The 26,525-nt window shown below is 35.0% G+C and overlaps 4 protein-coding genes across 11 annotated transcripts; 3 read left to right on the plus strand and 1 right to left on the minus strand.

Moving 5' to 3' along the window:
- The first annotated feature begins 741 nt into the window (after positions 1-741).
- LOC140873852 (protein IWS1 homolog 1-like) lies at positions 742-6,105 on the plus strand. Its single transcript, XM_073277127.1, has 12 exons — positions 742-934; positions 1,195-1,669; positions 2,442-2,558; positions 3,454-3,674; positions 3,772-3,901; positions 3,982-4,044; positions 4,160-4,237; positions 4,570-4,653; positions 4,687-4,693; positions 4,753-4,816; positions 4,910-5,063; positions 5,800-6,105. Exons 1-12 carry the CDS (start codon positions 915-917, stop codon positions 5,896-5,898), a joined length of 1,512 nt encoding a protein of 503 aa, XP_073133228.1. The 5' UTR covers positions 742-914; the 3' UTR covers positions 5,899-6,105.
- A 461-nt stretch (positions 6,106-6,566) lies between these two features.
- LOC140873886 (vacuolar protein sorting-associated protein 25) lies at positions 6,567-11,135 on the minus strand. Of its 2 annotated transcripts, XM_073277177.1 has the most exons (8): positions 10,924-11,135; positions 9,961-10,095; positions 9,753-9,837; positions 8,273-8,412; positions 7,438-7,491; positions 7,264-7,352; positions 7,105-7,180; positions 6,567-7,014 (listed from the first exon to the last, which is right to left on the minus strand). In XM_073277177.1, the coding sequence occupies exons 3-8, from the start codon at positions 9,809-9,811 to the stop codon at positions 6,893-6,895; spliced, it is 540 nt and encodes a 179-aa protein (XP_073133278.1). In that variant the 5' UTR covers positions 9,812-9,837; positions 9,961-10,095; positions 10,924-11,135; the 3' UTR covers positions 6,567-6,892. The 2 variants fall into 2 exon arrangements, with proteins under 2 accessions (XP_073133278.1, XP_073133277.1); XM_073277176.1 differs by lacking the exon at positions 9,961-10,095.
- Positions 11,136-13,684: 2,549 nt separating this feature from the next.
- Positions 13,685-20,644, plus strand: LOC140873885 (extra-large guanine nucleotide-binding protein 3). 7 transcript variants are annotated; one of them, XM_073277175.1, is made up of 9 exons: positions 13,685-13,845; positions 14,666-15,662; positions 15,752-15,889; positions 16,510-16,614; positions 16,699-16,878; positions 17,969-18,134; positions 19,077-19,324; positions 19,432-19,601; positions 19,797-20,644. In XM_073277175.1, the coding sequence occupies exons 2-9, from the start codon at positions 14,694-14,696 to the stop codon at positions 20,395-20,397; spliced, it is 2,577 nt and encodes an 858-aa protein (XP_073133276.1). In that variant the 5' UTR covers positions 13,685-13,845; positions 14,666-14,693; the 3' UTR covers positions 20,398-20,644. The 7 variants fall into 7 exon arrangements, with proteins under 7 accessions (XP_073133276.1, XP_073133272.1, XP_073133270.1 ...); XM_073277171.1 differs by having other exon boundaries at positions 13,686-13,926; positions 14,619-15,662; XM_073277169.1 differs by having other exon boundaries at positions 13,686-13,845; positions 14,251-15,662.
- A 1,483-nt stretch (positions 20,645-22,127) lies between these two features.
- Positions 22,128-24,865, plus strand: LOC140873869 (uncharacterized). Its single transcript, XM_073277143.1, has 3 exons — positions 22,128-22,676; positions 22,906-23,073; positions 23,186-24,865. The coding sequence occupies exons 1-3, from the start codon at positions 22,128-22,130 to the stop codon at positions 24,863-24,865; spliced, it is 2,397 nt and encodes a 798-aa protein (XP_073133244.1).
- Positions 24,866-26,525: the final 1,660 nt, after the last annotated feature.

Consider the following 26,525-nt stretch of genomic DNA (forward strand, 5'->3'; position numbering starts at 1 on the left):
AACTATGACTCGGAAACCTACCAAAATCAAATCAAGACTACAAACATCTCCGTTGGAGTAAGAATTTCATCACTCAGAAATAGCCGAATGCGACGTGTGTAATCCTACTTTAACAACTAGATATAAAATCATCCGTCTTAGCTAAAACCCGTGCTATTTGATTTGCTGATCTACGAACAAAAGTAAAACACACGAGATTGTGGTTCTGAAGCTATGACTCGGAAGCCTACCAAAATCAAATCAAGACTACAAACATCTCCGGTGGAAGTAAAAATTTCATCACAATTAGTCAGACAAAATGACATCAGAAATAACCGAATGCGACATGTGTAATCCTGATTTAACAACCAAATATAAAACCAACCGTCTTAGCTAAAACATGAGCTACTTAATTTGCTAATCTACAAACAAAAATAAAACACACGGGATTGTAATTCTGACACTATAACTCTAAAGCCTATCAAAATCAAATCAAGACTAGAAACATCTCCATTAAAAAACTTCACAAGAACATTCAACTCCACAAAAAACGTTTGAGAGATTCAGATCCTTGAGTCAACTCAAAACCTCCGAGATGCACAAAGCTTCAAGGTGGAGAAAAAAATCAAGAAGAAGAAATCTATCATAATGCAAAAAAAAAAATAGTTTTATTTATTTTTATCACATGAGTAAAAAACAATAAAATAAAACATTCTAAACATTGATGAAGAGATTCCTTTCTTTTTAGTTTTTCACGCCTATATATATACGAGGAACCAGCTTACATTCACAGAAAAACCGCAGGTATTCATTCACTCCCAAGGCATTTTTATACAACCACCGAACGCTTATGTGTATCTCGCCTGTATGTATATCGATACAACACATTGACGCAGTTTCTCTGTTGAAGGGGGGAGTGTTTTTCTCAATCAATCATGGCAATTGAAAACGATCCGTAAGTCGCCTTCCCCAATCAGGAATATCTTAAAATTAGGGTTTTTTCACCATATATCGTCTGCATTTTTATGTGTACATTTTTTAAAAAGATTTGGGTTTTTATTTATAATAATTGGGGTTTTAAGAAGTTGATCGCCCCACCTTCCGTGTCGTCGCGTGTATGTGTATATGTTTGTGGAAGTTTACTTTTTTTACGTTGAATTATTATTTATTTTTTAATGGATCGATTTTGTGTATGTGTATGTGTTTTGAGTTCAGTTACCGTGATGAAGATGGTGAGCCATTGATGGATTTCGACGAGGATATCCAATCCGATCGTGATGAGCCTCAGCAAGACGAAGGGGTATGGGGCTATGATGATAGACGCCAGCGATCTCCAACTCCGGTGTACAGCGACTCGAAAGCAAAGCCCCGGAAGCGATTGATAAAAAAATCTGCACCTGAGAAAGATCTGGGTCCTTCGGATTTTGGATTGACTGATGATGTGGGGGATTATGGTGGGGATGATGATATTCAGGAGGTGGCTGGATTTGTGAGAGAGGATTATTTGGATGATGGAAAGAGGAAGAGGGAGAAAGGGGTGAAGAGGAAAATTGTTGAGAAAAAGAGAATGGGGGAGAAAGGGGATAAAAAGTTTAAGGTGACGAGGAGCGTAGGAGGGAAAATGAAGGATAAAGAGGTTGATCCTGAGATGAAGGAGATGTGGGCCACCATAGCTGGTGGTGATTCGGAGGTTTAACGCATTTACGTGATACTTGATTTCTGCTTTTCATTTACGATCATTGAAAATTTTGTGTTTTGTGAAGTGGAGTATTTTTCTCATGCTTTATTTTTGCATTTACCCGGTTTACGTGGTATGTTCAATCTGGTTTTGGAATTATGCTGAATTCAGTGAATTTTTTGGTATGATTTGTTTATGATTTGTGGATACGTTAATGAAAATATGGTGAAACACTAGTAGTAACGAATATTGTTAAACTTCTACCACGTGTAACTGACTAGTAGTAACGAATATCGGTAAACTTCTACCACGTGTAAGAGACACTTTTTTGTTTTAATGATTACATTTTGTTCATCAGTGATTTAGTAACTTTCTGCAATTTTATTTTATTTTAAATTATTTGATAAAGGTTTGGCATCGCATAACTGAATTATTTAACTGGTGGATACTAGTCTAGTATAGTGAGAATGACAATTATGACTTTCTGACCATGGCTGTGAACTCATTTCTGGAAGGAAAAAAGGTCTATGACCTGATTTCATAAAGGGAAGAGGAACCATTTCTAGTAGTTGCATTATTACTTCTTCACACGGATTACTTTAAGTGGTACTGGTATTGGAGTACTTTTTGCTTACCCTTGCTCTTGCCAGGCTTTGGAAATATCAATTTTTGTTCTGCTTGCTCTCACGATGCATTGTTTGCCCCCCCTCCAGTTTGTTCATAGCATGCACCATGTATTAGTTTTGTTGGCTTTATTGATTTGTGTTGTTTCAAAATGGTATAGGATGATCAAGAAGGTGCTAGGACTGTGGATGATGATAACTTCATAGATGACACCGGCGTGGATCCTGCTGACCGGTATGGAAGTGATAATGGACATTCACCAAGTCGTGCTCCCCAGGTTAGAACAGATCTTACGTAGATTATGTGAGTTTATTGACGTGAACGCCGCATGCTGCCTGCGAATCGATTGTCGTTCCTTATGCGGAAACTAGACAGATGAAATAACCATAGTCCCCTATATGTTGCGACTGGCAGTCACATTAGCATTTACTTGAATAAGGCTGTTGAACCATTAACCTAGTGTTATGAGTCAGCGGGAGTCATGAGTGCTGAATCACTTGCTTGTTTTTGGTTTCCGACAAATTCACCAGGTAAAGATATTTAGGTTTTTTATTATGATAATACCTAAATATTTCAGTAATGCCTTGAACTACATTTATTATTGTTCATTAAGAATGTTTTTCTCCCGGTTTTTATTTAATGACCTGCTTAATATGGTCAGATCGTTCCTAATTCTTCTGCCGTAGGTTTTTGTTGGAAAAGTCATGATAGTTGACATGTTTGATTCCAAGGTCACCATATATGTCCGAATTGATTGTGTTCTCTTGCATTCATGATCTCTATTTCCAGCTTTCTTTACACATATCCACTGCAGGATCAATATCCCTTTTTCTGTTCTGTAATTTGGTTTGTGTTGACGAATGTCATGGTAATTGAACTTGAAGCACTTGCAAAAAAAAGACTTTGATACATGTTTCTCTCTCATAGTTTCTGATAATTAATTTCGCCTCTCGTTTTTCTCTGTATAAGAATTAAGTTAGAACAAATCAAACTATATTACAATGTGTTTTCAATTGTTGCATGAGATTTTATGCAGATACAGCAGCCATAAAACAATATCAATATTAATGACGTTGATATTAATTTTTTTGTTTTTCATTTTGTTCTTTTACCAGGTTTTATCATCCTTACTTTAGGGAGTTAACTGGTCTTTGAACTGTATCATTTTGTAGGCAGAAGAGGGAGAAGATGAAGATGAAATTAATCAGCTTTTCAAGATAGGAAAGAAAAAAAAGAAAACTGAAAAGAGTCCTGCAGAAACTGCACTACTTGTAGAGAAGATAATGGCTGAGCTTGAAGTTGTTGCAGAAGAAGATGCAGACCTTAATAGACAGTCAAAGCCTGCTGTAAATAAATTAAAGAAGCTCCCTCTTCTCATGGATGTCCTTGCTAAGTTGGTCATTCGTTCATCTTGTTTTCAACATTTCCATTTGTATCTCTGGAATTGTTTGAATAACCTTTCCGGATGCTCTTTTGTTTTTTTTGGGTAGAAAACAACTTCAGCAAGAGTTTCTTGATCATGGAGTTTTAAATCTTTTAAAGAATTGGCTTGAGCCACTACCAGATGGAAGCTTGCCAAATATTAACATCCGTGCTGCAGTTTTAAAGATCCTGCATGATGTATGGACCACATAAATTTTACAAGTGTTCTTGTTAAATTTGAAATTTGTTTGGACACTAATAGTATCCTTGCATTGCAGTTGCCAATTGATTTAGAGCAGCTTGATAGAAGAGAACAACTAAAGAAGAGTGGCCTTGGAAAGGTAGAGTTTGCATAACTTAAAGTTTTTTTTATTATTTTTGGTGATAATACTTTCTTTTCTACTGCTATGGGTTAAGTTGAAAACTTGTAGTGATGGCCATATCATATTTTGACAGGTCATCATGTTTTTTTCCAAATCTGACGAGGAGACTACTGCCAACAGAAAACTCGCTAAAGAGTTGGTTGATAAATGGGTAAAGTATAACCTTTAATCCTATGTAATTGAAGAATTTGATACTTCCATTCTGCTTTCTCCTGCTCGAGTGTTATAGTTATTATATAGTGTATCACGACATTGAATTTAGTAATTTACTGGTTTTATTATGATAGGAACTATGGAGGGGTTCTAATTCTATTTCTAGGTCTAGAAATGTGGAATTCTTGTGATATCTAATAAATTTACTCTTTTCTGATTTTATAATTATAATTTTTAATTCTAGCAATTTGAAATGTTAGTGAGAATCTTAATCATTTTTTAACATTGGTTTCTTGAATCCGCTCAACTTTTTGAATGTTATTCACACAGAGCCGACCAATATTCAACAAAAGCACAAGGTTTGAAGATATGAAAAACTTCGAGCAAGAACGGGTTTTCAGGAGCCCCCCCTCTGTTAAGAAGTATGTATCATATTTTCAGCAGCAGAAAATTTGTACGATAAATACATTGATAGATGCATATTAAAATAATGGCTATTTTAAACCTCTGTAGGGTTGAATAAAGCAGGAGCCATGGCATCCCGCGATGATGACCTTGATTTAGCTGAATTTTCACAGTGAGTTCCTGTCTGAACGTGATTGTTTTTTAATCTGCTGGTTCTGTTTTTTAGAGTACACACCTAAGCTTCAGTGTTTCTCATAATTTGAAGGGGGGCAAAATCTGGTTCGTCATCCTCTAGGCAACATGCCTCGAGGCCTGAAGCAATGTCAATGGATTTTTTGGTGCGCCCTCAATCCAAGGTGGATCCAGATGAAGTTCGAGCTCGAGCTAAACTAGTGGTTCAGGATCAGCGTCGGGCAAAGGTTAGCCTTCTTTCTCCTTCGATACAATCTCATACAGAAAACCCACGTTTAGCATCCTGGAGTTGTCAGGAAGTATAAGCATTTAGATTCCCATTGTCAGAGTAGGTTGTTTGTCCAAAGAGAGAAACAGCTAAACCTTTCTTGGTTTTCTTGCATTTCTGATCATATACCATTTGAAGAACTATTTCATCCCTCTTTCATTTTTAACAGTGTGGTACCTTTTAGGTGGTTATTACTTATTTGTGGCTTTTCTATGAAAATATTAAAGTTGGATTTGAATCAACAGCAAATCCAAATATCTACTTTTTCAATGAGCCAAACTCCAATGTTAAATATTAAAGGCTTCTTAATGTGGTCAAACAAGAGCCAAACTCCAAGGAAGCAATCGCTTACTGTGTGGTTCTATCATATGGACTGCTTTCTTTTTTGCGCGCTGGCTGAAGTTGAATCACATTGTTTTCTTTCTTGCCTAGTTACTCAAACATTACTTCGTTAAATTTGATTTCACCATGTATTGAGAGATTGAGCACATTTTCCTTCTGTTTGCATTAATAAAATCCGTGATGTATGATTTCCGTCTGTTATGCACATCAGACCAGGTTTATGATATTTGATGGCCGTGGTCCTCACTCCTAAGTCCTAACCTATAAGACTGTGTCTGTGCTCATTCTCGTCTTAACTTTTTGGTTGTTCGATCACAAAGTTTACATGCTCAAATTTTTTTTAATGCCGACAGATGAACAAGAAGCTGCAACAACTGAAAGCACCAAAGCGGAAGCAGCTACAGGCAACCAAACTCAGTGTGGAGGGTCGTGGCATGGTGAAATACCTGTAGTGCTCGACTGCTTGTTCAGAAATATATTTAAAACTATTGCAGTACAGGAGTGATGTATGGTAAACTACATTCCTTAGCAGTATGATGTTTGGTAAACTACATTCCTTTACAGTAGTGTTCGTGTGTGATGTATGGTAAACTACATTCCTTTACAGTAATATGGTAAACTACATTCCTTTACAGTAATATGGTAAACTACAGTCCTTAGCAGTGTGAGTTTGGATACATGGATTCTGTTCTAGTAATCGTTTCAAAATCTCTGTTTTGGGATGAATGCCCTTTTTTTAAAGAACTAAAAAAAATTAAGATAAGTACTTGACATGATTAAGAGGCGAATCCTTCCATCTTAATCAGAATTAGAGGCAGATCCTGCAAGAGCGACCGGTGTAGTTGCCCACAAATTATAAAATTCTTGATATCGTTTTTATGAAAACCTGCATTTTTAACCGAATAGATAAAAATTTCTGATCCTAATTGGGGATTTAGCGGGTGTTTTTGATTATTTCATCTCTCAAGAGGTTTCTGTTTAAATTGGAAGCTAAATGATTAAATACGAATTTCTGCTCCCAGGAGGTGTGCGCGTGACATGGTATGATTTAATGAATTCACAAATCTTAATGTTAGCTCAATTACATGCTTACATTGTTAAAGATTAAAGATCAGATGAGTGATATAATAACTTTTAAAATTTTAAAACATCGATATTTGTTAGTGCGTAGATCAATCACAAGGTAAAAATTATGCAAATGCAACCCATTTTTCTTCGCCACGAGTACCAACTAAAACTCACTTGACGAGGTATCATCATCACTCCATGTTATTCCCGTTTAACCCGCAAGACAAAACCTTTGGAATAGCTGAAGTTTTGATGGAACTTGCACCGTGACATTGTTGAAATTATTCTGTAAATACAAAAATCTTGGAACTCTCATACACGAGTCTGTTGAAAAGGAAGGGCCATCTGGAGCTTGTCTTTGATGGAAGGCGGATAAATTTACAGTGAAAATTTAACACCCTCGTCATCTGCTGAGGTTCCTTTGAAGATGGCAAGCTTCCCCTTATGCTCTAGCTGTTTCAAGGCTCGCATTAGAATTGTCCGGTCCATTCCATGAAGCTCTGGTTTCCACAGACAAACAAGACTGAGAATTCGTCCCAGTTGCAGCAATCATTAGAAAACAGATAAAAGGGAAAATAAAGGTCGTGTACCTGTCCCTCGAGACTCGACCCCCGAACGTATTTCCTCGACTGTCATGACACTATCCTCAAATCCATTATCCTTCACCTGATAAAACACAAGAGACTTCCTACATTGAGCAAAGATTTGAGGAAATCAGGACTTCAATGGAAAATTAGATTGATACTCACAAAGCGCAATATCAGGTCTGCCCAATCTTGGATCCGATGCCAAAGGATTAAACATTTTCTGTGACCTTTATCTAACCATTCTGCACGTCCTGTCGATTTTAATTAATAATATAAGCGATGGAACTTTTTATAAAGTTTCTATCAACTTAATAATTCGGTATAACATGTACATACCTTCGGAAACCAAGGCTGACAGAAATGCCTCCCTAGCTTCATGACTTAAGGATCCTGAAGTATCATGACCGAACATTTAAGCAACCACCAAAATCACAAATGTTTTGCTAAGATAGTCATAACCGAAATATAATAACAGGTCAATAGGACCCGATTACCAAGGTTTTCCCCCATGAAGACAATGATACAGTTGTCCAATCACCATGTCTAATTGGCACGAAGCAGCCATTTGCAAAGTGTCCAATATCCCAACTTTTAATGTTAGACAGGACTTGCGATGAGTTATGAAGGTATTAATCACTCCTTTTTAATTTGCATAATTTCCCTTGAAGGTCACTCCTGTGTTATAGCACTATTACATAGGCAATGCTATCCTATAAGCATTTGAATGCTCTTCTATTCAAACGATATTTTCACCTACCCTACCACACAGATTATGTTATGCTCTATTTCAAAGGGTAAAGTTGTGATTATCCAACAAATGAAACCCAAAACAGGCATTATTTTTTGGGTGGATGCCGGCAGTTCAAATTTTGAGCAATAAATATGAAGTCTGATCACTATCCTGCTTAAAAACAATCACAACCAATTTCCAAAACATCAATTTAGAAAGTAGAAAGCAAGAACCACTATTTACAGGTTGCGAGTCCAGTTCAATGTTAGTAAAGGACTTTGTTCAGCTGGTCGAAACTGAGTCAATTATTCTGTAAGTAGCGAGATACATTAAGTTAATTCCACAGAGACAGATGTCAAAGAATCGAAAGAGAGGAACAAATAAAAAAAAACAGACAGATATATATCTCTTTGAAAGAAGAACTTAAACAGGGAGACTTACTTTCAATACTAGGATTACTGAACAATGGGAAATCTTCTTCCAGTCCAATGGTAAAGATTTTCTGAGTTCTGCAGAAATCAAGTATCAGCTCCTTCCAGAGTTGTATCTGTTTCTCTCTAGTTTCTCTAACCGGCTGCAAACTATAGAATAAAAAAAAGTTATCATGTCAAAAGGACAAAGGTTTCACTTTGAAAGAGCCTGCATAACAGAATAAATGAAGAAATAATATGTTTCAGCTCCAGAACAACCCCATCCATAAATTTCGAAGAAAATCTAGCACGACTGCAACCAATTTCCATGGAAAAACATAAGATTTCACAGAAGTTGCTCATCTATCATATACTTAAGGGAAATACAATACTAATGAATGGCATCCAACTTGGTAAAGTAGGCACCAGGCACTGAAATATCCGAAATTTGAAGCCAACCAGAAAAGATGAAAGATTATGGATTTATGGTCATTGTTGAGAATTGAGATGCAATCACGAAAAGACTAGAAAAAACTCTAGTCACAGCGCCTGGGCCATGTAAGCCGACGTTCGTGGACATTGTCCTCAGAAAATCAAATCGTGTTTAAAGGCATTATCTCTCCAACATAACATCACAACTCCATGTACTCAATTCTAAATGTTACCGAAGGAGTAAACATCATATAAACCAACATCATCTGGCACACACGAAGTACGGCCCGACATATTCATTAATAAAGGAAGTCCACTAAGATAAGGAGTTCCTTTCATATTATACGAAAACGACAAGGCAAAAGGTATTGCTTGATTCCAGACCTACTTCTTCGCCTAGCTTGAGTCAGCATGGTTCATCTATTCCAGTGTAAGCGCTCAATCCCTACCTCAAGTTGCCTAAAAAGAAAAATCAACCACCACACTAACTCAACCACTGAGATTTGAGATGCTTGAAATGGTTAACATATCAACTCATCAAAAGTTGTGGCAAAGGCCAATGAATCAAAACAAGCAGGTTCAAGAAGCCTCGTAACTTGAGCACCTACAGGATATACTTGAATATAAACTGTGCGACCATATCAAGGAAAAAAGGCGACCACTAGAGACTAAAATAAATTCAAGAAAACAACATAAGATTCTCATTGTTTCTAAAAAATTCCACTCAAAGAACACAGCAAATTCCAATTTGGGGTGAAAATAAGCACAACATTTAAATGCTTCTTCATTATATCCTATCAATTCACAACCTTTTCCTTTTTGTGTATCCTTCAGTAATAAGATACTTAATGAATTTCTCAAAATCCCCTCCTCAGCAAATTTGATCCAACCACTAATTTTTCGTTCACATCCTAAAATAAAGAAATAAGCCGAGGTTCTTACAGCTTCAAACTGATAATCCATCAATAATGCCTACTTCATAGCAACAAAAAAAAATCCCAATATACACACCAAATTCAAGCGATAAAAATTATATTAAAAAAATTACAAAATGATAAACATGGGGAAGAGAGGTTTACGTGAAATAAGGAGGGTAGTTAAAGAAGTGGGGAAGCTTGAATTCACCCAACGTCTGCATATCTTCTTCTTTGCTCCGGATCAGATCTTCAAAGTCAGAAAATTTACAGAAAAATTAATTATGTAACGCAATAATTTTATTATTAAACCAAATCAGAATTCGAGGTGAGAATAGGAGTATTCCATCTTCCTATATCAATCGGGTCCCACCTCTTTTTCCTTTCTTTCTTTTGATGACGTGGAATTTGGGTGTTTTTTTCGGATGTTCGTTGTTTCAAGCTAATTGTAATCAGGGGCGGAGCCAGGATTCAAAAATACCTGGGGCTGGTTCCATCCCGTGCTAGACTGTACTGACAAATAAATAATTAACTAAAAAATATGTAAATATTAACTTCATGAAAACATGAAGCAAAAGTAATTAATATTTAATTCCTTCAAAATCACGGAGCTAAAACACTACTGAAGTTGCGCTCTTCGATTCTTCTGATAATCAAACTTATTAATGATTAAATCGTTTTTAATTTTTTCTACCAAATCACATTCAATGTAGATTATCATAGAATCTGCGAAAAACTCTGCTTCCATGTTGTTACGAAGAGCTGTTTTAACGAGTTTCAATGCTGAAAATGATCGTTCTGTTGTAAATAATGAGAAATAATTTAATACATGATTATACAATATATTCGATTAGTACAAACAAATGTTAGAAAAAAAATGATTAACTGAGCATTTCAAAAATCCTAATTTCGATAATTGGAAAAATAGCCAATTAATTTGTTTAAAACTTTATATTCCAATAATTTGATCCTCTCATTAGTATGTAAATATGTGAAAATAATTTAATTAATCTTTCCAACAAACAACATGATTATAGTTGAAAATGCAAAATTTATTATGGTGCTTGTCTGCTTGCTCGGTTTTTGCACTTTTAATATAAAAAATATGGTGCACAGTGGGCACATTTCCCTCACATTCATTTTGGACTGAAGCTCGACACCAGCGGCAAACAACCAACAAATTACCCTCAAATCTCAATCTAACAAATAAGCCCCACCCTTAACTTTTGTCATCTAATGCAATCAGATCACGAAAGAATTACAACATAAAATAACACATTCAATTCTTGGAATTGAAGAACCAAAATAGAACAAATTAAACCAACATTTGGCTCACCTCCTCTGAAAGTCGAGCTAGGGCAGGTAATAATTATTCACAAAAGTAGTGCCGACAATAGATTGCGATGAAAGCTTTTCAAATATGTGATCAATTATAAATTTCAGCAACCAAAGATGGTGAATCGGTGGATTAAAGAGTGGAAGGCAAGAAGGGTTTCTGAAAACCTTCAGGGGAAAAAATCAAGAGAAGGGAGAGGGAGAAAGGGTGGAACCTTGTGGGGGCTACAAACACATTATAAAAATAAAACACTATTAATAATTTTTATAAAAAAATTAAGTGGAGTTGGAGCCCACAAAAGCCTAGGATGACTCCGCCCCTAATCGTAATAGTTTGTAAATCAAGGATCAGTTCATGCTGCCCTTAGGGCTTACTATCTCAAGGCAGCATGAATGATCCAATCAATCTGCAGATCAAATGATTTGATCTAAAGATTGATTCTAGTCATTCGATCTGTCTTTGGATAGCAATCTTAAGGGCAGCATCGATCAAACCGTAAATCACATTGATCATCGAATAATGCTTTCGAGATGATAGGATCAAGTAGTAATTTCAACTTAATAACGTGGGTAATTAAATAAGATTAGAGGTGAGTTTTCACTATATCGTATCAAAAATATTGGTATGAAAAAAATTCATATTGATATCGATATTGAAATTTTGATATTAAAAAAATTCATACTAATACCGTATAGATATCCCAAAAAAAATTCAATGAACCAAGAAAATATCTGATAAAATTTCGATACGATATCTCGAAAAGTCGATATTTTGGTTCGGTATCACAACCCTAACTAAGATAGCCTGACAAACTTTTTTTTCAATTGATAATTGCTCGTTGAAACAAAACTATATTGCCAAAGCCAATAGCTGTTCTTTAGGTGGAATTTTAAGGTACTGACTCAACAAATATAATGTCGATATTTAATAATACATATAATGTCTATTAAAAAAAATCAATTATCTCATCTGAATTAACAAACTTTCATTTTTGAAGAGGAAATCATGTGTACTAATTTACAATCAGAAAATAAAATCATTTAGCTATTGCATGATTCCATTTTTGTGTTGTTTGTTAGATATGTCTCCCAAAATTAGTACACTAACTACCCTATATGAATATCCACCAAAGCCATTACAAACTAAAACAGTTAGTAGATAACTAAACCAAAAAATAAAATTTTGGCATAAATTCCTGGTTAGTGTCACAAAATGAAATAAAAAAAAAATTGGGGGTTGGGGGGTAGTAGTGTACTAGTAGGCCTCACCTCAATAATGCAACTTCACCATCAAGGTTTTATTGATTGTCTGGTTTGGTATCATCCAATCTAAGTTCTCAGTTGACATTAATTATGTGGTCCTCCACATGTTTTTTCCTTTTACTTTATTATTGGGAAAAACAAAAAATTTAAATGTGTCACACGAGCTAACCTAACAATTCCCATACGTATGGAATTATACTGAAATATTACAAAACAAAAGTTACATTAAAAATCAAGAATAATTATTTTTAAAATAACCATCTAATATGCTTGTTGGCCCATATTTATAACTACTGAAACAAGAGTATTTACATGGTGATCGACGGGGTCAAATGTTAGAGGATTTGGGGTGGAGCTTATATCTTTTTTCTGATTTTCGAAAAGCAAAATCCCTTGACAATAGGTGCTTAGACTTTGTGAGGGATAAACGTGAGATTAAGTGGTTAGCGCCACCAACAAATGCTTTGAAATTTAATATCGATGTAGCTATCCATCCTACTTTGAATCAAGCAAGTATTGGAGGTGTTGTGAGAAATTGTCAAGATCGTTTACTGTTAGTTTTTGGAAAGCAAATTACTCAATCTCTGTCAGTTGTGCATGGTGAGCTATTGACAATCAGAGAAGGAGTTAATCTTCTTTACGAAAAGGATTTTCAAAAGGTGCAAATTGAATCAGATTTCTTATTGGCAGTGCAAGCAGTAACTATCAAACAGAACATTTGGGATATATCGGTGTCTGTGCTGAGAAATTATTGTCATTGTTGAAAGAGCCAGTGGTTTCTAGAATTTGACATATTCGTAGAGAAGCTAATAATGTAGCGCATCAATTGGCTCAATTTGTTATTTCTTCCCAGTTACTTTTTTTTGGTAAATGATGAATTTTCTTCTTGGTTTGTTAGACTTGTAATGAATGATTATTCTCAATAAAATTGCGAGCTTTTCAGTAAAAAAAAAAAACGAGAGTATAATATAATATATGAAAAAAAGATGTCGGAGCTATTTATTTATTATTATTATTTTTTTAAAAAACCTTTTTTTAAAAGTAGTTTTCATTTGTTCTGAATAATTTTTGAATGGAATAAATAATTGTAAATAAATAAAAATTAACATTATAGTTGAAAAGTTTGGGGGATCGTACCAAGATAATTGATTTACTATGTTTCTTTTTTATAATATATAGTATACGTTGCAAATATGTAACCATGAAGAGGCGAAAATTTAATTTTTAGAAGAAGAATAAATAATTGTGGAACCATAAAGTAACTTGAATAAATTTACTTATCCATCAGGATTCGGGAATTTAATTATAATTTTTTTAACGGTGGAATTTCATTCTCAATCATGCTACGGAAGGCCAATATATATTACCAAATTTTAATGTATCCTTTTGTTTGTTTGAAAGGGTCAACATTGGACTTTTCAAATGAACATGGCAGTAACAAATTTTCACTCCATCATCATTATCATTATCAAAGCCGAACATTACCCAGTCCAAACCGTGCACTCACATGGACCCCACTGTCTCTATTCAGCAAATCATCTCTCCAGTTTCTAATCTCCAATTTTACGTGTACTCTTGTTTGTCTCTCTGTAAAAAGAAATTTTTTTTTAAGTAATCCATGTTTTGTGCAATAATCTTTGTTTGCTGTCTTCTTCAAAAGGTTAGATTCCTTCATAGATTAGAATTTACTGCTTTTGATTTTTCAGAGCTTTAAAGCCCAAGAAAGCAGCCTTTAGTATTGGTAATTTACCCTTTTCCTCTCATTGATCCATTCACCTTCTTTGCCTGTCTTTTTAATAGGTACATGTATGCTTGAAAGGCTCTTTATTTTTCACTCATCGCTCTTTCGTGCATAAAGTTTGTCCTTTTTTTTGTAAAGTTGAATTTTTTTACTCTTTTTCTTGGGATTTCTAGATGCTCATTTTTGGATTTGTAATTCGATGAAAGTTGAAAATTTGGATGAAGTGAGATGCAATTGAGCTGATTTGGAAGTTGGTACTTGATTTTGTGATGGTTCGGATTTGGTGCCTTCTCGAAAGCATGACTCCGAATTTTCAACTTTCAGAATCTTGAAGCATTTGTTTTCAAGTTGGCAACTTTGATCTGAAAGTTCATGGATGATTGGTTTTTATGCGCCGGCTTGTTGAATTAGCTTTTCAGTGGAAAAGTGGTGCGCTTGGGCCGTTGATTTTTTGGGTTTTTAGTTTTTGATTTGGATTTTTTTCAATTATGAACGCTTTTGCAGAATTGACCATATTGCAGGCAGTTTTAACTGGTTGTGTAGGGGAAAGAGTGCCTCTTGATTGTGCAAATTACTTCACAAGTTTTTATTTTTTTATTTGAAAGAACTGTAAACTCTCCATTTGTTTTGCTTTTCAATTTTATAGATCTCACATTTCACTTGTTTCTGAAGTGTATTTATTGAATTTTTAGGACATTGTAACTTATAGTATTGTGAATAACCGTGCCGTGCTTGATAGATAAGGGGGCAGATTGGTGTGAGGAATCATGGATAAAAATGGGTCTGAGGATTGGAGGGATATGGTGAGAAAAATGCTTCCTGCAGGGGCACCCATTCCTGATGAGGATAACCTGGATTATTCAATAGCATTAGAGTATGATGGCCCTCCAGTTTTTTATGAAATTCCCCGGGCCGAACCCCTTGATATGAATACAGATGCAATTCCAATTGCTGAACCAGTTTCCCAATCTCGAAGATCAGTGACTCACGATATGGCCCCAGTTGTAGAACCAATCCCTTTGCCCATGTCACGTATTGTGAATGTTGCAAATCATTCTAATCACAGTCCTAGGATGTCTGGAAGTTCGGAATCCGAAGTGTCAGTTTTGCAGAATGCTGATTTTTCTTCGCCATCCCCTTCGGCTTCCCCCGGTTCAGTGCACAGTCGCCGAAGTAACGTTCCAAAAGACTCCTCCAATGACGGAAGGAGAGCCACAGTGGTCACCTTTAATACAGTTGATGGATCTGACAGGAGAGTTGTGGATACGGAGAAACAAGTGTTTCCTGAATATGTTGGTGTCACCAAAGAAAAGAAAAGGAGAAAGAAAACGAGAGTTTGTTATAGGTGTGGAAAAGGAAAGTGGGAGACCAAGGAATCATGCCTGGTTTGTGATGCAAAATATTGCAGCAATTGTGTGCTTAGAGCAATGGGTTCGATGCCAGAAGGGCGCAAATGTGTTACTTGCATCAGTGAGCCGATTGACGAGTCAAATAGGTCTAAATTGGGCAAACATTCTAGGCTTTTATCACGGTTACTTAGTCCATTGGAAGTCAAACAAATAATGAAAGCCGAAAAAGAGTGTTCAGCGAACCAACTTCGACCAGAGCAGTTGATTGTTAATGGGTATCCTCTGAAACCAGAAGAGATGGCGGAACTTTTTGGGTGCCCTTTGCCTCCTCGGAAGTTGAAGCCAGGCCGCTATTGGTATGATAAGGAGTCAGGTCTTTGGGGAAAGGTGATGCCTTTTTCATTATTCATCATTGCTAGAAATCTTGTCTTGGGAATTGAAAATGCTCATCTGGTTTTTGATTTCCTTTTTGACAGGAAGGAGAAAAGCCAGAGAGAGTTATTAGTTCAAACTTGAATTTCACAGGAAAACTTAGTCCTCATGCTAGCAATGGGAATACTGAGGTATACATCAATGGTCGAGAAATAACAAAACTTGAGCTGAGAATACTAAAGGTTTGTCTTTCTAGTGCCAGATGTTAATGTGAGAATCTTTTTATGCTTTTGTAGAAACCACGATGGGATTTAGGAGAGTTTGTGTTTTGTTTTCATTGTTAGGTTACTTATGCAAATCTCATTATTATCAATTACTTAAAGGTCACAACTCACAACTCACAACTCGTAACTACTTTACATAAATCTATATTCTGTTAGTAATATGCAAAAGATTCGGAGAAAAGGAAGTTAATGATCTTTTGCCATGTTATAGCACTTTTGTAAAACTCTGATCATAGTTCATACCTTTGTGTATTAATGTTATGTTAGAGTTTTGAGACACCATAATTATGAATAAATCCTACTATTTTACTTTTTAGCGATTACAGGCTGTGATTGACCTGCCAAATTAGGGGCTAGAAGAGTAATAATATAAAAAATGCATAAATTTAAGGAATTAGGAATGGAAAAGGTGATGTTTTTGGCTTTTTAACCACTAGTCTTTTGCTTTTTATTTCAAGTGATTCAATCCTGTGGGCCTTCAGCTTTATGTTTAATCTTATAATTACCTAGGGTTTGTGCTGAATCTTGGTTTCACTTTTGTGAAAGTAGTTTTATTTGTTGTTTTGTTTTTGATGCAGTTGGCAAATGTGCAATGTCCTCGTGATACCCATTTTTGGGTATATGATGATGGCCGTTACGAGGAGGAAGGACAAAATAATATTAGAGGAAATATATGGGAAAAGGTATGTTCCAGGAATATTGAAAATTACATTCCAAATACCGTAGCATGTCCAGTGAATCGTTTCACCAACTTGTAATTCTTCCAGGCATCAACCAGATTTGTCTGCTCCTTGTTCTCTTTACCTGTACCACAAGGTCAGCCTCATGGACATAAGGATGAACCTAGCAATTATACTACCGTACCAAATTTTCTAGAGCAGAAAAAGAGCCAGAAGCTTCTGCTACTTGGACTCCAAGGCTCTGGGACCAGTACTATTTTCAAGCAGGTAACCATAATGAAGCGATCAAGTAACATTGTTGCTAGGAACTTGCAACAGCTAATTTGGTTAAAATTTCACCTTAAATAATTTACTCGTGCAATTGTTTTACTCGTGCAATTGCTAGGAATAAATTTGTTATTCTTCGAAGCATTTTGTTTGTCTACAAAAATTGAAGTATTATTCATTGAAGTTTTCACCTACACCCTTTTCAACTTTTCTCTTTGTGTCTTCAAGATTTAGCTGAGATACTTTTGTTTAAGGTTTATTTGGTGTTGACCCTTAAATTTTTTAGCGTGGATATTGAAATAATTTCGTCGTGTAAGTGATTTACTTCTCTCCTATCCCATTCTTTCCATATGTCCGCAAATATTTATCTTCCTTTTACTCAATCAAAAATAATAACAAAAAATAAAACGAAATCAGATTATTACTGCAGAAATTGCATTCATCACGAAGTATGAAAGAGTATAAAACCGAACGTATAAAATTAGTAGTATATTAATCCCTTTCACCCTTTGTATCTAAAAATGCCACACTTTACCCAATTTATAAGGGGGTTTTACACCTGATTTTTGAAACATAGGTTTTTAAAAGATTATTGATTTTGTAGAAGGTTTACATGTTTTTTTTCGGGTTTCATAATAGTGCCAAATGCCATTTGCCCAATTACTACTATACATTTAATTTTTTGTTTTTTTTAAAGAAAATATTCCATAAAATTATTACCATACATTAAATTTTTTTTTATCGTTTCCATCGTTTTTGTGTAATATTGTATATACATTTATAATTAAGTGATAACAGAATGTTATGCTTAAAAAAGTGATAACAGAATCAAGTGGTGATTCGGTTGAGTGCTTTTAAGATTCTCTGTTAATTTTCATGGATCACATTAATCATGTTTGTTAAAAATTCATAATTTCTATGTGATATCACCTTGAGTCAAACAATATAAACAATGTGTAATCTCTGTGATGGGGTATGTTGACCACGGTTGGGCGAATTTAGATACTATTATTTTCTTTGATGTGCGGTGATTGTCTTGTCATAGCTTTTTATGTAATATCTAATCGACTACCCTTTTCTCATGAAACAGGCAAAATTTTTGTATGGAAGCAAGTTTACATATGAAGAACTGCAGGATATCAAGCTTATGATCCAGAGCAACATTTATAAGTATCTCAGCATTCTGCTCGACGGTCGAGAACGATTCGAGGAGGAAGCTGTATCAAAATCCAGATGGCAAGGTTCTGATGAATCAGGTAATAAAAGAATAACTATGCTAAATTACCTTTTTTCCCCCTGTTTCCTTGTCATTTTCTTGCATTTATTGATCTTGTTCTCGTCTACAATTACAAAATATGTGTAGATTGACAGGAAATGTAGATTGACAGGAAACTCTTTAATCATCAGCTGTTGTTTACTGATTCAGTAGTTTTATAATGATATTTGCGTAACATGTTCCGATCTTTCCAGGTTGGCCAAATCAGAACCTGGAAAAAAGTTAATCTAGTTGAGCTATGTTCATTTTTATTTAATGGTCTTTTCAGAAAATGGTTTTGAAAATGCATGTTAAAAATTGAGCTAGATGCTGTGATGTGTGTCTGGTTTTGTTTGGGAAAGAAATATTTGCTACTGTTTTTGGTTAAATAATTACTTAATAATGTGCGGGGTCATAAAATTTAAGAATATATTATAACGAGTTGATATAATATAATTGTTGTTGGAAGTGATGAAATTAAATACAAAATAGTGATTGTATGGGAGAAATTGTCTTAGGGTGAAACTGAATTTTCGGAAAATAAGGTGGAATCTGTTGGTTTTAATGTCTAGTGACTGAAATGTTTTCCATAATGAAAACAAACGTAGACAATGTTTCTTCTTTTCTTCATTGATTGTCATAAAAGTTGCGTGATGGATGATCCTCTATCGCACTGGTGCTCCTCCCGTGTTTTTAAGGTTTGAGAAAATCGACTTTATTTTTTGTTCTATCAGATAGTGGGAAAATTTCGAAATAACTTGAGGTTGATCTTTGATCGATGGATTTGATTTGGGGAAGGATCTGAGAGATGAATTGCTAATTATACCTATCTTTGGGTGTATTTTTAGTTATTTTTAAAATTACAATGTGCCTTTGTCCTATGACTAATGAAAATTCTATGGTACCTTAACTTTCTTAGTGTAATTGAGTGCATATCGTACAGGGGAAGAGTCGGAATCCATTGAACCGAATCAATGCATATATTCCCTCAATCCGAGATTGAAGCATTTCTCTGATTGGCTCCTGGATATCATAGCCACTGGAGATTTAGATGCATTCTTTCCGGCTGCAACACGTGAGTATGCTCCACTTGTTGAAGAAGTGTGGCGGGATTCTGCCATACAGGAAACATACAAGAGAAAGAACGAACTTCACTTTTTACCTGACGTGGCTGAGTACTTCTTAAGCAGGGTATTGTATTTTGCTTTGGGTCACTAGTAATTTAGTTGCACAATTTTTATAAAATCAGTTGCATTTCTGTCATGGACATTGAGTCGAACTTTTGTTTTCCCTGACAGGCTGTTGAGATATCAAGCAATGAGTATGATCCTTCAGACCGTGATATACTGTACGCGGAAGGGGTGACTCAAGGGAATGGTTTGGCCTTCATGGAGTTCACCCTGGATGATCGTAGCCCAATGTCGGAAACCTACACTGAAAATCTTGATGCCGTGCCCCCTCAGACAAAGTAAGTAATATTAGTCTTAGATTCTTTAGTAAACAATATGGTTCAAGGAGATTTGATATTATGAACATCATGATATATGTTTAATATGATGTATTTTGACTTAGTTATTGTAAAGATTGTATAAAACCAATATTTGTCTCAAGATTAGCTAGTTCTATAAGTGAGAAAACGTTAACCTTAATAATTTGATACCAGGTATCAACTTATTAGAGTGAACGCAAAGGGGATGAATGAAGGATGCAAGTGGGTCGAAATGTTTGAAGACGTTAGCGTGGTCGTCTTCTGTGTGTCCCTGAGCGATTATGATCAGGTGAGTGTTTCTCCAGACGTTGGTGGTAGCAAAAATGTCGTCCTTCAAAACAAGATGATTCAAAGTCGAGATCTCTTCGAGACAACAATCAGACATCCATGTTTCAAGGACACCCCCTTTGTCTTGATTTTGAACAAGTACGACCTTTTCGAGGAAAAAATCAACCGGGCTCCCATTGGTTCCTGTGAATGGTTCACCGATTTCAGTCCAGTTCGTCCCAACAACAACAATCAGTCGCTAGCACACCAAGCTTACTTCTACATAGCAATGAAATTCAAGGATCTTTACGCCACCCTCACTGGACGAAAGCTCTTTGTTTGGCAGTCGAGGGCAAGAGACCGACCCACAGTGGATGAAGCTTTCAAGTATATTAGAGAAGTAGTTAGATGGGATGATGAGAAAGAAGATAACTATTTTGGGGGTGGAGAAGACTCGTTTTACAGTACCACAGAAGTGAGCGGCTCGCCATTTATCCCGCACGAGTAAGACTATGTGTGTGACTCTTGAGAAAAAAGCATTTGGGATTTATGTATAGATAGTGAAGAAACTGAGATGAGATCAATAAACTTCAATCATAAATATGTTATTTTTTTGCACCTTTCGGGGTATTATGTAATCAATTGGTCCAAGGAATCAGTTTAGGGCTGCCAAGTGTGTTTTTTGATTTGAGTTGCTTGTAGAAATATTACATGTAATGCTAAAGATTGAACATCGGAGACAAGAAAAGAAACAAATCGACATCATGTGATCGAATCTCTTATGCTTCACATCTTAATTTTTGAACAATATTAGTTTCAAACTTCATCACTAGCCCACTTTACTGTTTGTATTAATCCAATCAGATTACTTGAAGAAAGGATAATATATCATTTTTTTTTGGAAGCAGTGACATAATAAATAACGATTTAATTTCGCAGAAGGAGACCAAGATCATATAAGAGAAATTTTATAAGGTGTTATCTCTATTCGTATTACGTTTTCATGTATTTATCTTCGTGAGATGAATCGATGATTTGATCTATATTTAAAATGAAAAATAATAGTTTTAATATAAAAAAAATATTTTTTTCATGAGGTAGGTCAAATAAAAGATTTGTATAATAAAATTAATACGATTTTATTAGAGTTTTTCAAAAAAAATAATTTTATCGATTACGATATTACTATAATCTCCTCGTCAATAATGTAATGATGGCCATTGCGCTGGAAAGCAGCCACTAACGAAATCTGAGGATTAGTAGATGTTCTCAACAATGCATGGTTTCATGTATAAACTCAAAAATATATACACAGAGCAATTTATATATGAAGAATTAGTTACATTTTAGTTGAGTAGTATATATTAGACCAATTTAGTCCCATGCAAAAAGTGTGCAAATTAAATATATTCAAACGTGAAGCAGAAAAAAGTATCTTTTGCATGCAAGTATAAATTATTGACATAATGAAATATTAAAAAACATTGAAGCCGCATGGTTTGAAACTTATTTCCGACATTATATTAGCCATATTTAGCTTAAAGACAAAAAAATATAATATTTTAAATTACGAAATACCTTTTTTTTTTTTTTTTTTTTAAATTGAATCACGAAATACTTGCCAGAGCCGTATAGTGTTTGTCTTGTGTAAATGGAAAGTTGATCATTAACTTGCACAAATTAAAGGTCAGAGAAAATCAGCTGCTCGATCCCAATTCTCTTGGATATCTTAGTAACTTTCTACAATGGCAGCCTGCTTATCTAATTATTTATGTGGATGGATGATGATATACTTACATATATAAATACACGTACTGCGAAGTGTACGTTACTGTGTGTATATTACTCACACAAAATACACTCACAAGAATGTGCAAATGCATGCTCCACTAATTGAACTTTATGACATGAGAGATATATATAACCCAATTGCAGCACTGATATGCAACTAAAAAGATCATTTTTATGCGTTTCCTACTTGATATTTGATAAGTCTTTTAGAAATTCATGAAGCTTTAACGAACTTATCTCATTATTTAATAATGCATGCATGCATGTAACCACAAATGGTCGCCTCCGGAATTGACCCTTGGGTCACTTCGAAGATCACAATGAAATTGACTCGTGGGCTAGCTAGCTTAATCTCTTTCCTCTACAAAAACCCTCTTCACCTCCAAGAAAATGCATCAAGCTCTAACACTTAACCTAAAAAATATAGGAAGTTCACGAATGGTATATATGGTGACGTCGCAAATTTTATCCGGTCGTGCTGCAGCGATGTGGCGGCGCTGCCTGGCTTCGGCCTTCCGCGCCGCCTTTGCATGCTCGATTGTTGGAAGTGTCACCCTTTACTGTCCGGAATCAATCACCCGACTAATAGCATTCCCCGCGTTTTCATACGCGACGGTGATTATTATAGTCACTGATGCCACCTTAGGCGACACTTTACGCAGCTGCTGGCTGGCGTTTTACGGCACGGTGTTAGGGGTATGTCCGGCAGTCCTCTGCCTGTCGCTGATGGGTCCGGGGAAGCTGAATGCAGGCACCACGGCTGCCGTGGTGGGTATCAGTGGTTTCGTGGTGGCGTTGCCGGAGATTAATACTCACTTGATATCGAAGCGTATAGCACTTGGACAGATTGTTCTTGTGTATGTTATAGCTTTTAGTAAAGGTGCGGAGACGGAGGTTATTATGCATCCCGTCCGTGTGGCGGCGAGCACCGCCGTTGGGGTGGTGGCTTGTGTGTTGGCCTTGCTGTTTCCTTTCCCACGTCTGGCCTTTTTCGAGGTAATTAAATGCAAGTATAGTAAGGACAAATCATGGTATAAAAAATCAATGGATCTCACGTAAATTGATAATTGTATGCATCCTTACGATATTACCATAAATAGCATCTCATTAACCGACAAATGACGTCTTATTTTGCACCATGCATGAAGCATGTAAATAATTAATCGTACAAATCGTATCCATGCATGCATATATTTAATGAGAAATAACGGCGAACAATTTTCAGGTGAAAGAGAATTTCAAACTCTACTTGGAAAATGCTTCCGAAAGATTGAAACTTCTTACGAAGGCGTTCTCCTCCGAAGACGACAAAGTTCCGAACGGATTGATCTCTCAAGCCAAGTTCTTGAATATCACTGCCACCAAACTTATCCGAAACATCGAGTCGAAGCAAGTAAGCCTAGCTTGCTAAAAAATACTTCTACATTTTACTTTTTAACATATATCAATGATAAGGAGTGGGAAATTCTGAAAATTAACAAGTTATATGGAATTGTTGTGAACAGGATAGCATGAAATGGGAGCCAACCATGTTATTTAAACCCTTCCAAAAGAATCATTGGGAAAAAATGAGAAATCTCGAAACAGCCTTGAAGGGAATGGAAATATCTTTAACAAATTGCACTGAATTTCCTGTCAAGAAATTGAGCTCTGAACTCAAGAATGATGTAGCTTTAACGGAGAAGGAATTCCTGAATCAAGTTAAGATCATGGCTGTCGAAAAAACCAGTCAAAACATGGTCACGGATTCAAACTTTCTTCAAGCACTTCAAGCCAGTGCTGTCCCATTCACAAGCAAAGATTTACCCTCGTTGTTCTTTATATTCTGCTTAAAACTCATTCATTTCAAACCAGCGCAGCCCGTTTCACCATATGTTCCATCCAAACAAGGATCATTAACTGAATCAGAGAAAAAGAAAGAAAGTTTCTTCACAAAGATGAAGGATAAAATTCTCATTACAGTTAGCAAAAGGAGACTGATGCAAGCTTCGAGATGCTCGTTTTCTTTAGGATTGGCGGTTCTGTTCGGATCGATTTATAGCAGAGACAATGGATACTGGGCGGGGCTAATAGTGGCGATAAGCTATGCAGCAGAAAGAGAAGCAACATTTAGAGTTTCAAATGTGAAATATCAAGGGACTGCACTGGGGACAGTATATGGACTAATGGGATGTTTTCTTTTCGACCAAGCGAAGCTAAGGTTTGTTTCTCTCATCCCATGGTTCATTTTCTGCAGTTTTCTGCGCACCAGCAAAATGTATGGAAATGCTGGTGCAATCTCTGCTGTGATAGGGGCGGTTCTTATATTGGGAAGGGATAATTTCGGGTCCCCGAGTGAATTCGCGGTAGCAAGAATCGTGGAGACTTTCATTGGTTTATCTTGTTCTATAATGGTGGATATGATGTTGCAGCCTACAAGAGCTGCTGTTCTTGCTAAAGTTCACCTCTCGGAGAGTCTCCAAATGTTGCACGAATCTGTGGGATCCATAAGCCTTACTTCCACAAGCGAATCTAGAATGGAAGAAATGCAAAAGAGACTGATAATTCATGTAAACGAGCTCGGAAAGTTCATCGAAGAAGCTGAAGTGGAGCCCAACTTTTGGTTCTTGCCTTTTCATGGTGCTTGCTACGGGAAGTTAAAAGGGTCCTTGTCAAAAATGGTGGATTTCTTGCTTTTCGAGAGCTATGCAATTGAAGTAATAAAACAAGAGTCAAGAAAAGTGGACAACAAAATCTTGAAAGAGGTAGGCGTGAAGTTAGAAGCCGATCTAAAGCTATTGAAGCATGCAATTTGCTCTAGAGTAAAGGTTCTTAAGGAGGTTAGTTTGGTAAAATCAGTCACGAAACTAGAAAATGAATATGGCAAGAAGAAGAGTTCCCTCGATCTTGAGTTGGGAAAATCGTCGATTGCGAGTGAGATCCAATGTTGGTCAAGATTTGATGATAATGAGATGAAGAGAAGTGCAAATTCTTTTCTTCAACATTTGGATGAAATTAAGAATATAATGGGAGTGGATAAAGATGGGGAGAAAATCAAGAAAGAAGTTGTGTTGAGTTTGGGTGCTTTGTTTTTCTGCATGAATTGTGTTTTTAAAGAGACTATAGAGATAGAGAAGGGAATTGAAGAACTTGTGCAATGGGAGAATCCCTCTAGCCAAGTTGATTTGCATGGCATTTTACGTTAATTAAAGTTCATGCATTAGGAAAAAGTCTAACAATTTCAATATCACACTAATATTTTTCATTTTTTCTTGTTAGATGTTGTAGTCCACCAATTCTTTCGACTATTTAATAAAAGTGTTATAATGTATGTATAATTGAGTTAATTTACAAAAACTATAACACTTTAATTTATTTATGATCATTTAATTAATAAATTAAACAGTTTGACACGTTCTAATTATTATGGGTTTATAAATTAATGGATATGGTTTTTTTTTTTTAAACTAATGGATATGGTTCTTCAAAAAAAAAAAATGGATATGTGGCATCTTATAATTTATATTAGTTGATATATCGTTTATTGGATAGCCCTGAGTTTACTTTTTTGATGTACTAAATTATTGCAAAAAATATTATAGAAATGCATTTTGCAAGATTGCGTTTAAAAACTGTTGTGAGATAATGAAAACTAAATTTTTTTTATCATATTAGTTTAGTGTTATTACATTTTACATATTATTTCAAAACAATAACTTTTTGGAGAAAAATAAAATAATATATTGATTGAAAGCATTTATTAGAACCACAGATTTTGTCCAAGAAAAAAGAAATAAAAGAAAGGAATGACAATTCGTTGATAGCAACAAATGAAACACTTCGATTAAAAAAAATAATAAAAATAAATAAACATATGAAAACACTGAAACGTCAAATCAATGGCTATAGACATCAATTGTTTAAATGCAGCTGGAAACAATAATTAAATGAAACTCTCGGGGATATATAACTTGTGATTACGTCCCTGTATTTTTCCATTATCTTAATTTCATCAATTAAATCAAACAAATTATTATATATTAATTAAATTAAAAAATATTTTAATTATAATTTATTATTTATTTTTATTAAATTATATTACTTATATCTTTATTATTTATTTTATCATTCAAACCAAACGATAATATTTTAATTTAACGGTGGTTTAACAATGTCGCTCTACTTGTTACAGGTATATAAAGAATTGGATATATGTCAGCTTATAATCTATATATATTAGTTAATGTATATATCGTTTATTGGATCGCCCCGAGTTGAATTATTTTATAGGTAGCTATTAAATTATTATATGAAAATGAAAACTAAAAATACTCACGGTTTCTTCTAATTACATATATATTTTATTATTAATAAATAATATTTTTCAATTTAGATGACAAAAATATTGCATGATGACCCATTTACATATGTTAATAATTGAATTATTGATTTAATAAATAGGTTTTTGTTGTGAAAAAGTAAAAATTTATGGTAAAAAAATAAAAACTCCAAAACTCAAAATATATCAAACTCTACACTTTATAATATTTTTCTCTCAACTCAATTGTGTTATTCATCACAAATAAAGACCTATTTATAGATCCACATTTGAGATTAGTCCAAAAATTAATATATCTTCATCTACATCATCACACACTAATTTTCAATATTTTACAACTCAATATTCAACATTCAATATTCAACAATAATAAAATAATATATTTTCAACACCCCCATTATGATGATGATCGTCATATGATGATTGTCTTTATTACGTGTTTAATTTATATTGTCTCATTAAAAACCTTACTAGAAAAAATCCAGTGGGATAAAAACCATAGCAAGAAAAAAAGAGTGCAGCCACGT

Source organism: Henckelia pumila, unplaced genomic scaffold, assembly GCF_033568475.1.
Source record: "Henckelia pumila isolate YLH828 unplaced genomic scaffold, ASM3356847v2 CTG_80:::fragment_3, whole genome shotgun sequence".
NCBI classification, from domain to species: domain Eukaryota; kingdom Viridiplantae; phylum Streptophyta; class Magnoliopsida; order Lamiales; family Gesneriaceae; genus Henckelia; species Henckelia pumila.